Source organism: Schistocerca americana, chromosome 1, assembly GCF_021461395.2.
Source record: "Schistocerca americana isolate TAMUIC-IGC-003095 chromosome 1, iqSchAmer2.1, whole genome shotgun sequence".
In the NCBI taxonomy this organism is placed as follows: domain Eukaryota; kingdom Metazoa; phylum Arthropoda; class Insecta; order Orthoptera; family Acrididae; genus Schistocerca; species Schistocerca americana.
Genome location: NC_060119.1, coordinates 769,637,039 through 769,653,432, shown reverse-complemented (window position 1 = coordinate 769,653,432; position 16,394 = coordinate 769,637,039). Strand labels below are relative to the sequence as shown.

Sequence of the window (16,394 nt, the reverse complement as noted above, 5' to 3'; positions counted from 1 at the left end):
CACCTTTTTGTAATGCACGGCTTGTGACAGAGTGAGTGGTTACATGACAATAACTATCGCTGTAATGGATGGGCGTGTACAGTGTCCTGACCTGAATCCTATAGAACATCTTTGGGATGTTTTGGAATGCCAGCTTCGTGCCAGGCCTCAGCGACTGACATCAATACATCTCCTCAGTTCGTTTCCAGAGTTGAGCAGGGTCCTTTGGTTTGGAGCTGAGTGGAAGGTCTCAACCAAATGCTTCATAAACTCTGTGATGGTATTGGTTGCAGATTTCTAGACCTGTGTTACCATGTGGGGATTTGTAGGACTCTCCTTCATACCTCAATGGTGAACTACACAAATGAAGCAGCTACTTGCATAGCAGAGTGCTTGTGGAGTGCACATGAAGATTTTTTAGGCTAGGCTTTAGTTTGAGGTGCTCTGATGAGCAATCACCAATTGATATGCAGCAAAGGAAATCAAATGGCATTCAGAATAAAGACACTTAGACTGTCACAATTTTATCAATAAACTGGGGAAGTATTTGTAATAAAGTTCTTGAATTTACTACCCTCCAGGAAAGTTTTCGCACTCAGATTATTCTTGGGACTGAGAACTGGCTGCAACCCGAAGTGGAAAGCTCTGAGGCATTTAGTGAGTCATTGAACGTATATCGGAAAGACAGATTTGAGGCCATAGGAGGGTGAGTGTTCTTTGCAGTTGACAAAAATATTCTCTCTATTGAGGTCAAAGGTGAGTGTGATGGTGAAGTCATCTGGTCGCATATAACAGGTACAGGGGAAACCAAGTTAGTTGTTGACTGTTTTTACCGGCCATCCGATTCTGCTGTGACAGTTTTAGAGTCATTCAAAGAAAGTCTATGGTCATATTGCGTAAATACCCAGATCATACAATAACAGTTTGAGATGACTTTATCCTGCCAAGTATGGACTGCGATGTCTATGAATTTATTGAGGGGTACAGAATAACAGTATTGCAAAGTAGTTTTTGGGCCTTGTTGAGGTGTCAGTATAGAGATGAGGATTAGTGATTACGATGTCATCATAGCGACTGTTGTTAACAAAAATCTCGCGTAGGCAGTGAATTGGCATCACATAGTTCCAGTCAAATAGTTGTAGAGGAATGATGGGCAAAGTTTAAGCAGATTGTAAATCATGGTCTGGAGAGTTATATGTCTAGTAAGTGGATAAAAGATGGAAAAGGCCCCACCATGGTTTAATAACAAAATTCGGTGGATGCTGACAAAGCATGCATTCTTGCTTCAAAAGGAATGCGTAAATCTTGACAAGAAAAGGTTAGCAGAGATTCACGCATCTGTGGAAAGATCTATGCATGAACCACACAACTACTACCACTGTCGCACCTAGTCCCTTGTCGACCAGTCTGGCGTGGCATTTGAAGATAGCAAAACAAAAGCCAAAGTTTCACATTTCACATTCAAGAAATTGATCACAGGAGAACCATACAAACCTACTATCATTTGACCAATAGACACACTCCTGTATGGACGACGTAGCAATAAGTGTATCTGGCGTAGAGACACAACTGAAAGATTGGGAAGCAAATAAATCGCCATATCTGGATGGAATCCTAGTTTGATTTTACGAAGAGTACTCTACAGCATGGGCCCCTTACGCATTTATCGTCAATCACTCGCCCAACACAAAGTTCCAAATGGCTGGAAAAAAGCACAGGTGACCCCAGTATATAAGAAGCGTAAAGGAACTTGCCTGCAAAATTACAGACCAATATTCCTAATTTCTGGTAGCTGCAGAAACCCTGAACATATTCTCAGTTCGAATATAAGAAATTTTATTGAGACTGAGAACCGTATGTCCACAAATCAGCATGGTTTTAGAAAGCATCGCTCATGTGAAACTCAGCTTGCCCTTTTGTCAAGATATACTGAGAACTATAAATGAAAGGCAACAGCAGATTCCATATTTCTAGATTTTCGGAAAGCATTTGACTTGGTGCCCCATTGCAGGCTGTTAATGAAGGTACAAGCATATGGAATAAGTTCATATATATGTGAGTGGCCCGAAGACTTCCTAAATAATAGAATCCAGTACGTTGTCCTTGACGACGAATCTTCATCAGAGGCAAGGATATCATCAGGAATGTCCCAGGGAAGTTGTGATAGGACCGCTGTTATTCTCTATATACATAAATGATTTGGTGGACAGGTTGGGCAACCATCTGTGAATGTTTGCTGATGAAGCCATGGTGTACAATAGGGTGTCAAAGTTGAATGACTGTAGGAAGATACAAGAGGACTTAGACAAAATTTCCAGTTGGTGTGATGAATGGCAGCTAGTACTAAATGTGGAAAAATGTAAGTTAATGCTGATAAGTAGGAAGATCAAATCTGTAATGTTCAGATACAGTATTATTAGTGTCCTGCTAGACTCAATCAAGTTATTTAAATGTCTGGGTGTAACAGTGCAAAGTGATATGAGGTGGAATGGGCATGTAAGGGCTGTTGTAGGGATGGCAAATGGTCAACTTCAGTTTATTGGGAGAATTTTAGAAAAGGGTGGTTCACCTGTAAATGAGACTGCATATAGGCCTCTGGTTTGTACTGCTTGAGTGTTAGGGATCCTTACAAAGTCAGGTAGAAGGAAGACATTGAAACAGTTCAGAGGTGGGCTACCAGATTTGTTACAGGTAGGTTTGAACAACACGTAAGTGTTAACAGAGATGCTTCTGGAACTGAAGTGGAAATCCCTGGAGGGAAAGTGATGTTCCTTTCAAGGAACACTATTGAAAAAAATTTAGAGAACCGGCATTTGAAGCAGATTGCCGAATGATTCTTCTGCCACCAACATAAATAGCACAAAAGGACCATGAAGGTAAGATACGAGAAATTAGAGCTCATATTGAGGCATATAGACAGTTGTTTTTCCCTAGCTCTATTTGTGAGTGGAACAGGAAAGGAAATGACAAGTAGTGGTATGGTGGCTTGCGGATTATCCATGTAGATGTAAAACTTGGAGATGATTGATATAAAGAGTCATACAGGACACAGGTTTTATATGGCTACAAGAATGAGACATAAAAGCAGTCATCTCAGTGAGGTCATGAAGGATATCCCTGTCCAAAAGAGCCAGACAACATTGATCCATTTTCACACTGATGCTCACAGCTACTTCAATATCAGTGATTCTGATTGTAACCTCAAAGTCAGTCAGTCAACCCTGATTGCTATGTAAGTATTTTAAAAAGTTTCAATAAAATATTGCATTTATGGCAACATACTTAATGGTGTCTTCACCATTGTAATTCACTTGCCCACTTGGCTACATCAGTTTGCAACTTCTGTGTAAAAAATCGCATGACTGTTCTCTTCTGATCATCCAACTTCCAAGACCAGGCTCCATGTTACTCTTTCCTGTTTCCGAAGGTAGAGTTATTGTTGAAAGGATGCTGTTTTTACACAGTGATACACTAGTAAGTAGAACTGTCTTTCAATGACATTCCATAAAAAGCTTTGTAGAACTACTTGGCAAAATAGACACACCCTAGGATAAATGTGTGGATAGGGAGGGATACTTTGAAGGAGAGAAGGGTAAACATAATAAATGATCATTAATAAAGTTCAGTTATTTGTTGAACAGACATCATATGAAAATAATTCAAACTGCCCACATATTGAGTGCATATTAAAGTGCTCTTGTGATTGATGTTATCGGTGAATATGACTGGCTGACTCAATAATTTTAAAGAAATTTATGGAATAAAGGGAATAGATACACACTTTGCTACATTACAAGGTGGAAAAATTAATGTCAGTTTTTGTTGACCGTTTTCTCCTATTTTGTAAGTCTTTTGTTTCTCCTGTGCCACGAATCACCATTTATATGTTGAAATTTACACGTTTCACTATTTTTTCTAAACTATTTTGACATTCTTGTTTTTATTTCCATTTATTGCTTATGGAAATACATCAGGTAGAATTTAAAAAAAAGTACTATAACCCTTCTGTGCCTCTAGAAATGCTTTCCAGTGATATATTAAGTAAAGGGAAGTGACCATTCTATAGTGAGAGCATTCTTGTTTAAATGTTGTTTGATTCTCATCATTAATTGTTAATAGACTGATTTTGGATGAAATTCCATATAAAATAACATTGTGAAAATTGCAACACAGAAGGCACCTGTGGCTGAAATGAAAGTTGTTTGTCAGATTAGGTCAATAACAATACACAATTTACAGAATCTTCTATAGTCTTTGCTTCAAAATTCCAGTGTAGCATCAAGTTCCTACTTGATGCAACAAGTGTGTCTAAATAGTATAGCATGGAATCAAAAAGGACCTGGGTACATTCCTGGGAAACTTTGCTCCATGTGGTCTATGAGAGTCCAGAAAGTGTCAACAATGGTCGGTAAAGGGCTATATCAAAGCAGTTGCTGACAAACCATAAAGCAAACATGTACAATGGGGATTGAGCAGATGTGCATGCCAGAGAAGCTGTGGTTCCATAATTCTTTGAAGACAGCTGCACATTCATGGCCAAATGTGGTTTTTGAAATATGGCATCTGGAGGGAGGGTCAATGTCCCTAGCTCTGCCAACCTCCCTGAAGTAGCATTTGCCATGCAGATTATTGTCAGTATGTTCTAGTCAAGGTCATGTGTTATATCCAATGGTGCTCCATACCATCACACTTTGCATGTGTTTATTACACAACTCGACAGTGCAGGCTGCAAAATTCCAGTCACCACATTAGAATATAAAATATGCAGCTATTGCTGTTGGCATATTAAAGTGGGACTTGTTTGAAGATGCTATATTTTGCCATTCATCACACCAGTGGCAGTGTTCCTCTGCTCGTTACAGTCCAAGTTGTTAATACAGTGTGACTAAAAAAAAAGTTCATATTTGAAGAGCTCTCTTCTTGTGTGCAACAAATCTGAGGAGAGTGGGGGGTATGGTCATCACTTGCTTGGCCTGTAAGAATTCAGTCAATATGGAGCGCTTCTCCGGAGTGGACCGTGTGTTCGGTATGCAAGAATTTTACACAAACGGTGATTCGATGAGTAGCAAGGAAGAAATTTTGCAGTGATCGTGGATTACATTATATAAATGATGCTCCAAGTATTTCTCTTATCCAGAAATGGATCAGTACATTTGAGGAGACTAGTTCAGCACTGGCCAAACCGAAATTTGGGCTACCAAGGTCATCAAGAATGGACGAATCCATGAAGAGTGTAAATCTGTCTGTCCATGAAGATCCTAACCTCTCCATTTGTAAGTATGCAAGTTCTTTAAAGATGCATAGATCATCACAGCGTTGAATTCTGCAAAAAGTCTTCAAACTGCACCCGTACAAAATCCAGTTGGTGGAAGAGTTAAAGCCTCAGGATGCCAGACAGACTGCAGTTCATTAATGATGTGATGACTAAGTGCACTTCCATGTATCATTATCATCTTGTTTCCTCAAGATGCTAGTTTTCACCTGAATGCCCATGTCAATAAGCAAAATTGCTGCCACTGTAGCGCAACGAATCCTAAACAGAAGCGTGAGAAACCCCATCATTTCCAAAAAGTATTGGCTTTGTTGCTCCAGGAATAATTGGCCCAGTCATTTTTGACAATGGCAGTGGTCGTGCAGTTACAGTGGATTTGGAATATCATCTGATGATGGTAAACGACATTTTTCCTGTTTCGTGATCATGGTTTCAACAAGATGGTGCCACAGCACACACATCCAGTGTGTCTATACCGGAAGTTCATGAAATTTTCCCTGACAAATTGATCTCCAGTAGGTGTGACATAAATTGGCCCCCACTCAGTCCAGATTTGAGTCCCGTGGATTTTGTCTTGTGAGGATATGTTAAATCTAAAGTGAATGTCAATAATCTGACTTCTCTGGAGCAATTAAAAGAAAATATCCATAGTGGAGTGGTAGCCATCCCAGTGTTTACATGCCAAGCTGTCATGCAAATTTGTTGTTTAAATGAGTGCCATAGGCATGCTGGATTGAGTTTAAATGACATTATTTTTAAGAAATAAATTCCTAAACCATATATTTCAATTATAAATAAAGATTTTGTCAGTAGACTTCAGCCACTATTTTATTTTGATACATAAAATAGAAACTTTCTTTTAAGACACCATGTAGTTTCTGGTCAGTGGAAGCTGATATAATGGCATGAGTGACATTGGTTGGGCCAATTTCTGCCTATTCCTTTGTAATAAATTTATGCACGGGTTCTATGCATGAATCATTGTCACAGCTGTGTGACATTTTTGAGCTGAAATACCATGTCATGACGATCACATTTCTCAGAAACTCGTCATTCTGCTCTGTTTGAATTTATTCCCTTGCTGTTTTTGTGCCCCTTGACATTTGTTATTTGTACTGGCTCATGCTTCCATACTTCCACTACAGTTGGTGATCCCTCACTGAGCAACTTGCCAGCAAACTGATCTTTTGGGCATACATGTGAGAGCACTGCACAGCCTTACGCAGACACCATTTGTCTTTGCTGATACACTGTAGCTAACTGACAAAATATTAGTCATCACCTTGAAAGTGCACATTGATTGTTTTGGAGAGCTGCAGATGGTGTAGAATGAGCATATAAAAATCAGTCCATTTGTAAATGTGGCAGAATGGCAGAAAGGAGCTATAGTGTGCAGTGTATCAGTGCAGATCGCCCAACATACCTGCAATGATGAGTGTGTCACTCTGTCATGTAACGGTGTAAGTGCAGTTGGCATAAAAATATTTAAACGACAGGCTACAGAGATGGGTGTCTTGCCTTGTCAGTGACAGTTTCAAACCTGACAGGAATTGCTGGTGTCTGTGCATACAGGTCCATCTTGATGAACATTTTGTGTCAGGTATGTTGCAGAACCACATTGCTGCTTTTAACTAGTGCAAGGCGCCAAGTGCACCAGACACGCTATGAGCCATTTAACCTGCAGTGTTTGTTGGCTGTAATTCAGGACAGAGGTTATTTTGTGATGTTTTGGGGGTGGGCCCACTAAATTCAGATTAGTGTGAATGTGAACCAGGATGTTTATTAACATTTGCGGTGACAAAGTGTTGCCGTTTCTTCTACAAGTTAGTGATGATTATGCTGTGGACACTCCTGTCTTCCTAGATGACAACAGCCATATTCTCAGGGATGCATACTTAAATTCCTGGCTTGATGATTACTCTGGTTCCCTGTCGTATCTCGACTACCCCACTAAATCATCTGTTCTTAATCTTTTAGCAGATATTTGAGACTACCTGGATCACTGGGGAAAACATAGCAATCAGCATCTCAGTAATCTGGTAGTTCGATGGGATCTAATCAGAGTGGCTTCAGATGGATGTGGCTCACATGAAGAAACTTAAGGACTCTCTTCCTCACCGAATTGAGGCCATTATCGTGTCTAGATGTGGTTTTACACAGAATTAACATGATGTCTTTTTGGGGCGACAAAATTTTTGTCGAGTGTACTTATTCTGAGGTTGGATTCATTTCAACCATTTTGTTACGTTGAAATTGTTACAAATGTTAATGAAGTTTGTGGATTTTGTCATACATTAATAACATTTACATTCACACTGAAGCACAATAATATCAGAGTTTTCAGTGAAGTTGTGACTGCAGTTTCATATTGAAATAGTAACTTCGGAGCCCTCCCACTCATTTCATTATCATAGTCAATTCTTTTGTTAATGCAGTTGCTGATATTCTGACTTGCTTTTCTGTTGAGTATATTCTTTCACCCTTCTTTCATAATTGATGTGTCATTCTTTTTTTCATTGTTAGTATAGTTTTACTGACATTCACAGATGTTGCATGCTCTCATTTGCCATCCAAACCGTTGATACCACCTATCTGATAATAGCACTCAATCGTTGTCAGATATCTAAAACTGAATGTGTTGTTTTGAGGTGTAGTCAGTTTGATTCAGAAAGAACAGTTCATGAACTTTAAGCATGCACTAGCTTTTTACTTACGGAGTGATGGCTTTCTGTTCTGCTTTTATTGTTTATTACCTGTGCTTATTTTTAGTTACAGGTGTTTTTTTTAGCTTGCACTTAGCTTTTCTTAACAGGAAGTTTATTCTTCAGTTGCACGTATTGCATTTAGATGGCTAAATGTAATTCCTGTCAATAATTTTTCAGCGACACACAGTTGACACTACCAAAGAAAAATGTCGCAAATTTCTTGCAAATCTGTTGGAGCTCTCAAGTCGAGAACCAAAATCTGTGGAAAGGAATGTGCGTACACTAATCCAAGAGTTGATTGACACCAAGGTTGAACCAGAGGAGTTCTGCGATCGGCTTGAGCGATTACTGAATGCATCTCCACAACCCTGCCTCATTGGATTTTTAAAGGTCTTTTGTTTAAATTAAATTTTATGTGCTTGCAGCTTTTTATGATATATTTGGTAATAATATTTTTTTCTCTTTTTTCCTGCAGGTAGGTATGACAATTTGTTTCTTCAAGCTTTATTCTTTGTGGGTCTGGACCTTTTGAGTTATCTTATTGTTATTCCAATGGAATATTCTGTTTCCTCTTCAGTTTCACTGATTTTATGTGATACACCATTTTATTTATGCATGCTTCTGCATTTTATTATTATTTGAAATAACCGTGATTCTTGTATTCTTTGCTGATTTATTTTGATAACAAATTTTGCATACAACATTTTTGTGACTCACATATGTTTTGATTCTTTGTACAAGTACATCATAACGGTTTTCTGTAGCAATGGACACTAGAATCCTTTGTAAGACTGGGTTGTGCATGTTGCACTTCTTACTAATTTACATGTGAGAGTCTAGTTAAAATGTACATAATATTTAAGAGAATTCTCCACCATTATGTTGCAGCGTCATACTCATTGTAAGCATTTCTAGGAACTTATACAAAAGTCTCCATAAGACTTTTTTTTAACTTGGACATAGTTGAAGGTGTAGAGCTTGAACATATGGAACACTCAAAAAGTGGTAAATGTCATGATTTACTGATGTATTGATTATGTGAACGTTTTTGATATTAATACATTAATGTACAAAACTGGACATACCAAAGACATAAGTAGTTCATATACTGTAAATGCATTTACGTTCTAGTAAAACATGCATAATTGCTAATTCCTTAAAGCAAATGCTCAAAAGTCACAAAACTTGCAGCTACTGAAAAGTGGTGTTGAACCTTATAATTTCTAAGGTATGAACAGCCAAAAACTGCACATCCTCCCATTTTATCCAGTCAGAGGAGATAAGTAATGCAGTAAATACAAGAATAAACTGTATGCGAAATCTAATCTAACATAGGTTTCTGTTAAGGAAGTTACCATTGTTCTCTTGATAAGATACTTATATATAAAAAACTAGTAACAATGATCTATGATCCAAAATAAATCACATTCAGACTTATTCTGTTTTGACTATTTTTTATTAAGCTAAAAGTTTTAGAAGAAAAGGAGGTCACCCAAAAAAGAAAGAGTTGAAGTAAAAAGAATAAGTTACAAGAAATTGAATGTTGTCGGAATGTCTTACAACAGAAGTAGCATCAACTTGGTTGACAGGCAAGTGTTGGAAAATTAATCTGACTCCATTTATGATGAATACTTTGAAGACAGGTAAAAGTGTAAAAGAATCAATGACTTACACTTTCCAAGAAAAAAGAAGAAGGAATGGATAACCTATTGCACTTCTTATGTCCTAATAGCAGATGTCTAGACTGTAACGTATATGGAGGTTGTCATAATCGTTTTAACAGTTCTGTGTAAGTGAAATTGTCTGCTAGATCACCAATTTCTTATTTTAGATGGTGCAATAGCTGCTTCTTTTTATTCGGAATAAGGTTCAGGTTACTTTCCCATAGACAGTTCACAATGCTGTACTGCAAACTGATGGTCAGTGTACCATTGTCTCAACTGTCTCTACTTTAGGTGAGGGTTGCAGTTAAATGGCAAGTCTTGACAGAACCTTGACATTTTGCCCAGAAGAGGCTTTACAGTCCGTGAAGGTATCACAGTTTTCTCATTCTTACTATATCTTCAGAGGGTAAGTCATTGTCATACTGTGTCTCAAAAGCTTTAATTAAACTTTTCCCATCTTCATTTTCTGTATTGTGAAAGCAAATTGGTAGAAAAGGAAAAACAGTCATTGCTGTCCCATAGATTGTTCATGGAATTTCTTCTGACAAGTTGCCTGTTTCTTTGTTGATGCTGGGTTCTTTAAACATGTGTCATTTGACAGCTGTCAATGTAGCTGTACTGAAGGACAGCACAAAGGAATAAAACTCAGTTATTGTTGTTGCTGTTTATGCATCTTTTTAGTCAAGTGAATCTTGCGGATTTCCTTCTGCTGACTTACCACCAGCAGAGTGAAATTTGTAAGTTTGAAGCGTATCTCCAGGTGAATCACACACATAGATGTTAAATTACTCTTGTGACCAAGCGTTACACGTTTCCAACATTTTTCAATTTTAGTAGTCTATGAGGCAAGTGATGCGCCTGTATTTTTTCACTTTAGCAGTTCACTGTTTCTTCTGAACCATCTATCTGTATTACATGCTGTTCTGTTTGTATTTCTCATTGTACTTACCCAAGAAGTGAATAATCTGTTAATAGTTATGGTGATATTCTTGGATCACAAGTCCCTGGCTACTGTTTGATGAGATACAGGTTACAATGTTTTCTCTGCCTGCGAGGGATGTTTATTTAGTTTAAAGTGCTCTGTTATATTGTATCTGAGTAAATAAGATGTAATGACTATTGTGATACACTCAAATACATCTGAATTTGTTGTGAACAACAGTAATAATTTTTGTTTGTACCAATATTGTTGAATTTATATTGTAACACGTTTGGAAACTTCCGGCATGATTTGTTCCTTAAACTATAGCAAACTGTTCTTAGTCAAAGGTGTAGTCCTTTTAGCCCATTTGTAATACATTCGCTATGCAGAAATGTCACTTTGGCATAGCACTTTTCGTATTGAGCAGCTTATATATGTGTTCTTGAGTTTTAAAGTATTTCTTGTACATCAAAAATCTATTTGTCTTAGGGTTAACCTTAGTCATCTAATGCCTGTCTTTTCCAACAAATTGCAGTATGACTTTCAAATTCTTCATATTTTGAAGGTCTGTCTATTGCACTTCATGTTCAAAAAATAAATTAGTGAGTTATACCTGCTGATATATGCGACTTGATCAGCTACCTCAGAGTTTTGAGTAGTTGCCACTATAACCGATGCAGAATAATTCATTCTCAGTTTGGCTCTTACTGGTTATCTCCAGGATTTCTTCCTTTGTGAGACAGTGAACACCATTTATAACACTATGATGCCAAGCCTTAAAGATAGTCGGAAATATAAAGCAAAGTTTAAAACTGCAACAAATGACTCCAACAGCAATCGCACATAAAGATTCGTAGTAAACATTCTAAAAGTTCATGCATATGTTGTAGGTCAGAGTAGAAACATGACTCTTATGTGTTAACACACTTACAAAACACTGGCACTTGAGTGGCAATGCATTAGGGCATGTCTGTGACACTCAGGGGTCTGCACAGTGGCATAAGCAAATATGTCTGGAGAAAATTAGGAAAAGCATACCCGAAGTTGCGTACACACATCCAGTGCATTTTGGTCAAAGTGCAGTGTCACATGTTAACATGTTTGTAGAAGTCAAAAAGTTTAAAGTTGTTGACATTTTCTCTAATTAGCCATACTGTTGGGTTCAGAAGTAGTGTTATAATATTTCCAGATTTTTTTTAGAAAGAGGGTTTTTTGCTGATTGATTGATATAACATATCAGGATAATGAGAGAGCACTATGTAAAGAAAACACAAATATGATCTTTATTGGTATTAGTTCTAAACCCTTCTTTTATATTTATCACAGGTATTAGTTCTAAACCCTTCTTTTACATTTACCGCAGTTTTGGTTTACATGGTACATTTTGCATGGGTGGCATGGATGGATTTCTCTTATAGAAAGTTAACGGCCAAAATAAAGGATATATCTTTATTTTGAGACGAAGTGTCTTAATGAGATTTTAAAACTGTTGTTTGTGGCTGCAGTTGAGAAAGATTGTTGTGCGTTTCGTGGTTCATTTTATATACATTTTTGTTACTGGGCAGAAGAGAGTGAGACTGTAGGATGGCACTCTCACTTTGCGAGGACAATTTACAGTTTATTGGAGCAAATGTACCTAAGACTTCCAAACTATTAAATGTGTCTAGAGCATTAAAGTTGCTACATGGTGAATTGTAACCATAAGGTCATAGGTGCAATTCATATGACACAACTAGTGTGGCTCCACATAATTGTGCACATTATGTTTTCCACACGTCACTTGAAAATGAATGTTGTTTCTGATTGTGATGTAGATCAATGAAAAGACCTCTTAAGCCACTAAAGTTGTTAAATGGGACTTGATACTTGCAAGGGCACCCTGTTTGCACTCGGCTCTTGTGATGCAAACTGAGGAGCTACTTGACTGAGAAGTAGTGACTCTGGTCTTGTAAACTGACATACAGCCGGGAGAGCGGTATGCTGACGACATGCCCCTCCATATCTGTATTCAGTGACACTTGTGGGCTGAGGATGACACGGTGGCTGGTCAGTACCGTTGGGCCTTTTTGGTCTGTTCAGGAGGAGTTGAGTTTTAAGGGCACCCTGTTAGACTTTGTTGAATCACCTACCATGGTTTGGCAGTCTCTCTCTCTCTCTCTCTCTCTCTCTCTCTCTCTCTCTCTCTCTCTCTCTCTCTCTTTTTCAGCAACATCAATCACAATGATTCCAGAGATTTAGGAGTAGTCGTTATGTTAGCCTGAGAAATGTTTCTTGCACAATGTTGTTTACCAGTGCTGGCTCCGTGTTTTCAAATGTAAATTCAGAGCTCTCCATAATATATTCAAAGTCATTATGGTATCAAGAGCTCTCTTCTTCTGAGTATTTCCGATATTTTTCCTCCCAAGCTTTGTTCTGTCATGTGGTTAGAAAACTGAAATGTTATGCAGAGGGAAGTGGCAATTATTGCATATCAAGAACTTCGTTGAGAGGGCCGAAGGACAAAGTTGAACCTAATAGTTAACTATCCTTTGTGGTAGACTAAAATTATAATTTTATTTTGTTGACATTCAATCTGGATCCATTTCTCAGAATATTTCAGCTTGATGCTCCATTAGTTCTGTTTGTACACACTGTCTGTCTCTGATATTGAAAAATTTAATGGCATAGTTTGTGATGCATTACATCCATGCCACTTATTAGTGGCTGTTTAAACTACATAATTTGATTGCATGGACACCAGTAAAGCAAAACTGTTTTTTGCATGCGAGACAAATTAGTCCAGGGAAATTTGGAATTTCAAATTGGAAAAGTTAGGATATTCCAAAGAAATATTTTAATAGAATAAAGTTACCACAATAACTTAGAAACTCACTATAATAATCATAAATAATTTCCTGTGGAGTACATTCCTAATAGCTGAAATTGAGAGATGAACATGCAATGTTGGAGGAAAAACAAGTAGTAACTTGTCATATTTGGATTTGCATAAGTACATTTTTTATTTATGTAAATCTGGAACCCCTAAAAAAGCACCCCTCATGGCGAAATGTAGAATTACACACACCAGTTTAGCATTTTTGTGCCCAGGAATAGAAGTGTGAAAGCAGATTATATGAAACTCATGAAGTTAAAATGTAGGGAAACTAATAGAAACTGATATTCATCTAGTATTGTATTCTTGTTTAAATATATGAGAGTTACATTATACAGGAAAGGTGACAGGATAATTTGTGTGGTTTGCAACTAAAAGTTTTTTTTTTCATATTTATATTAGTTACTATGGGAATTGAAATGCTGCATTAATTAATATTAGGGCTCTTGCTGAAAATACACAGCACAAATTAATTTCGATAGAGAAAAGCAGTAAAGTGTGTTATTGGTGTGGTCTTTAGTCTGAAGTCTAGTATGATGCAGCTCTCTACACTAGTCCATCTTGTGCAAGCCCCTTCACCTCTGAATAACTGCCACAACCTACACTGATCGGAAGATACTTAAGGTTTCTGTTGTCTACTGTGACTTTTTTGGAGTTGGTAACTTCAGCAATAGACATTTTCATTTGTCCTCTTTGCCATCTGTTTAAAAGTTTGCTATTCTTCCTAAATGTGTTTAGCTTTCATTATTAAGAAAAGCAAAGGCCCAGAATTTGCACATCTACATTCTGTTATATGTAATTTCATGCTAATTTGTAGTTTCTAGTTTGAATCACAGGCCTTGATTTTTCAGGTATGTCCTTTATATCAGAGTAGGAACTGTGCAAATTAGGGATCTTCCAGAACAAGTCTGGCTAATGTTCGATCATATCTGTGGTTAAATATGTGTTTATTAGGCTGAAATGGTTTTCTAATTTGTCAGTTTATAGATTTATATTGAAAACTATATCAGCTGTGGCAGATAAATACACTTAAACTTTATTTTTGTTCCAATGAGTGTATTTTGTTACAGAAAAGCTTGCCACTCCTCCGCCAGTCTTTAGCTACGAAAGAACTTGTCATTGATGGCATTCGGCCACCACCTCAAAGTGCAGTTGTCTTCTCACTGGCAAATTCTACAATGGTTCCTCAAGTGCAGGTAATCATTTTTATACCAAATAATTTTATACTGAATATTTTTCCACTTTAATTCATAAATCATTCTATGTGTAAGCAGAACTCATTTATATGTGAAGAAGTTATTTTAATTACTGGTCAAGAAGTATATTACTTTCATATTTTTAAAAAACATAAGTCTAAAAAATTTCTCTTGTTAATGCGTGTTACGTTTCGTATCCAACAACAGATGATGGATGTGAATACAAATATGAGTAATCAACAGGGGCCAAAAAGGTTTTTTATGAGATGGAAGTCAGTTTCTTAGAAACTGAGATGGTCATAGTATAAACAACAGTGATTGTACATCTGCTGTCATGTTAAGAAAAAAAATCAGTTCAGCTGCTAAAGAGGAATAAAAGAAATTGATAATGGGAGAACTAATGCATTCTTAAAGGCTTGCACTGCTCTTTCCATTTAGTGACTTTACATCTACCTGTAGTATTTCAGGGTCAGCAATGATAGGATGGCTGCATGACACTCTTTAAGCATACGCTTATTCCACTAGCAGATGCATTGAGTCTTTGACAAGCATACATATAAAGGAAAAAAACTTGTTGATGCACAATTCTGCATTTAAGCAGGTGGTCTAGGTTGTGATGGTGGTTGTGTCAGGTGGGGTGGGTTGATGGAGGAAGAGGCAGGAGGGGGGTCGGGGTGAGTGGCTTGTGGCTAGGCAGGAAGCAGCTTGTTTGCCGGCTAGGAATTAGAAATGAGGGAGGAACGGGTGGCAGGAGCAAGGGCTAGGCATGTGATGCAAGGTTGTTAGAGCCAGTGGATACTGGCACAGGCTGAAGGTGACATTGTGACAGGAATTTTGGAGGGAGTGACAGGACAGATGAATGGAAAACCATTGGGATTGGAGATTTAGATCAGGATAATTGCAGGAGCAAAGTATGTGTTGCAAGGATAACTCCCATGCTTAGTTAAGAGAAATTGATTGTTGAGGGAAGGGTCCAGATGACCCAGGTTGTGAAGCAGCCATTGAAATTGAGCATATTATGCTCAGCTGCATGTTGTGCCACAGGGTGGTCTACTTTGCTCCTGACCACAGTTTGGCAGTGGGTGTTCATCCTGGTGGACAGCTGATTGGTAGTAATATCAGTAAAAAAAAGCCATGCAATAATCGCAGCAGAGCTGATGTATGACATGGCTGCTTTCACTGGTGGCCCAGCCTCTGATGGGATAAGCCTGTGACAAGACTGGAAAAGGAAGTGCTGGTTGGGTAGATTGGGCAGGTCTTACACCTGGGTCTTTCTCAGTGATATGATTCCTGAGGAAAGAGGTTGGGAGTGGAGTGGCATACGGGTGGACTAAGATGTTGTGTAGGTTGGTTGGGTGACAGAATTCCACTTTAGGAGGGGTGGGAAGAATCTTTGGTAGGATTTCCCTCACTTCAGGGCATGGTGACAGATAATCAGAGTCCACTACCCACCCACCCTACACAACATCCTAGTCTACCCCTATGCCTCCTCACTCCCGACCCCTTGCCACAGGTATCATACCCCTGTGGAAGACCAAGGGGCAAGAACCTACCCAACCACCCACTCAGCACTTCCTACTCCAGTCCTGTCACAGGCTTATCCTACCCCATCGAGGGCCGGGCCCCCTGTGAAAGCAGCCATTCCATGTAACAACTCTCCCTCAAACAGTGCACAGCTTTTTGTGTCAATATGGCTACTAGCCAGTTGCCCACAAGGATGAGTGGCCACTGCCAAACCATTGTCAAGAACAGTGTTAACCAACCAATGGCACAAAATGCAGCTG

General features: G+C 38.2%; 1 protein-coding gene across 2 annotated transcripts in view; it reads left to right on the top strand.

Annotated features, from left to right (window-relative positions):
* LOC124612096 (transcription initiation factor TFIID subunit 4) overlaps nucleotides 1-16,394 on the top strand; it is a 196,314-nt gene that overhangs the window by 81,103 nt on the left and 98,817 nt on the right. The window contains exons 4-5 of one of the 2 annotated variants that reach the window (XM_047140300.1): nucleotides 8,134-8,346; nucleotides 14,485-14,610. In XM_047140300.1, the coding sequence (XP_046996256.1) occupies nucleotides 8,134-8,346; nucleotides 14,485-14,610 (339 nt within the window). The remainder of the gene's footprint in view (nucleotides 1-8,133; nucleotides 8,347-14,484; nucleotides 14,611-16,394) is intronic. The other variant, XM_047140301.1, reaches the window with a different exon arrangement.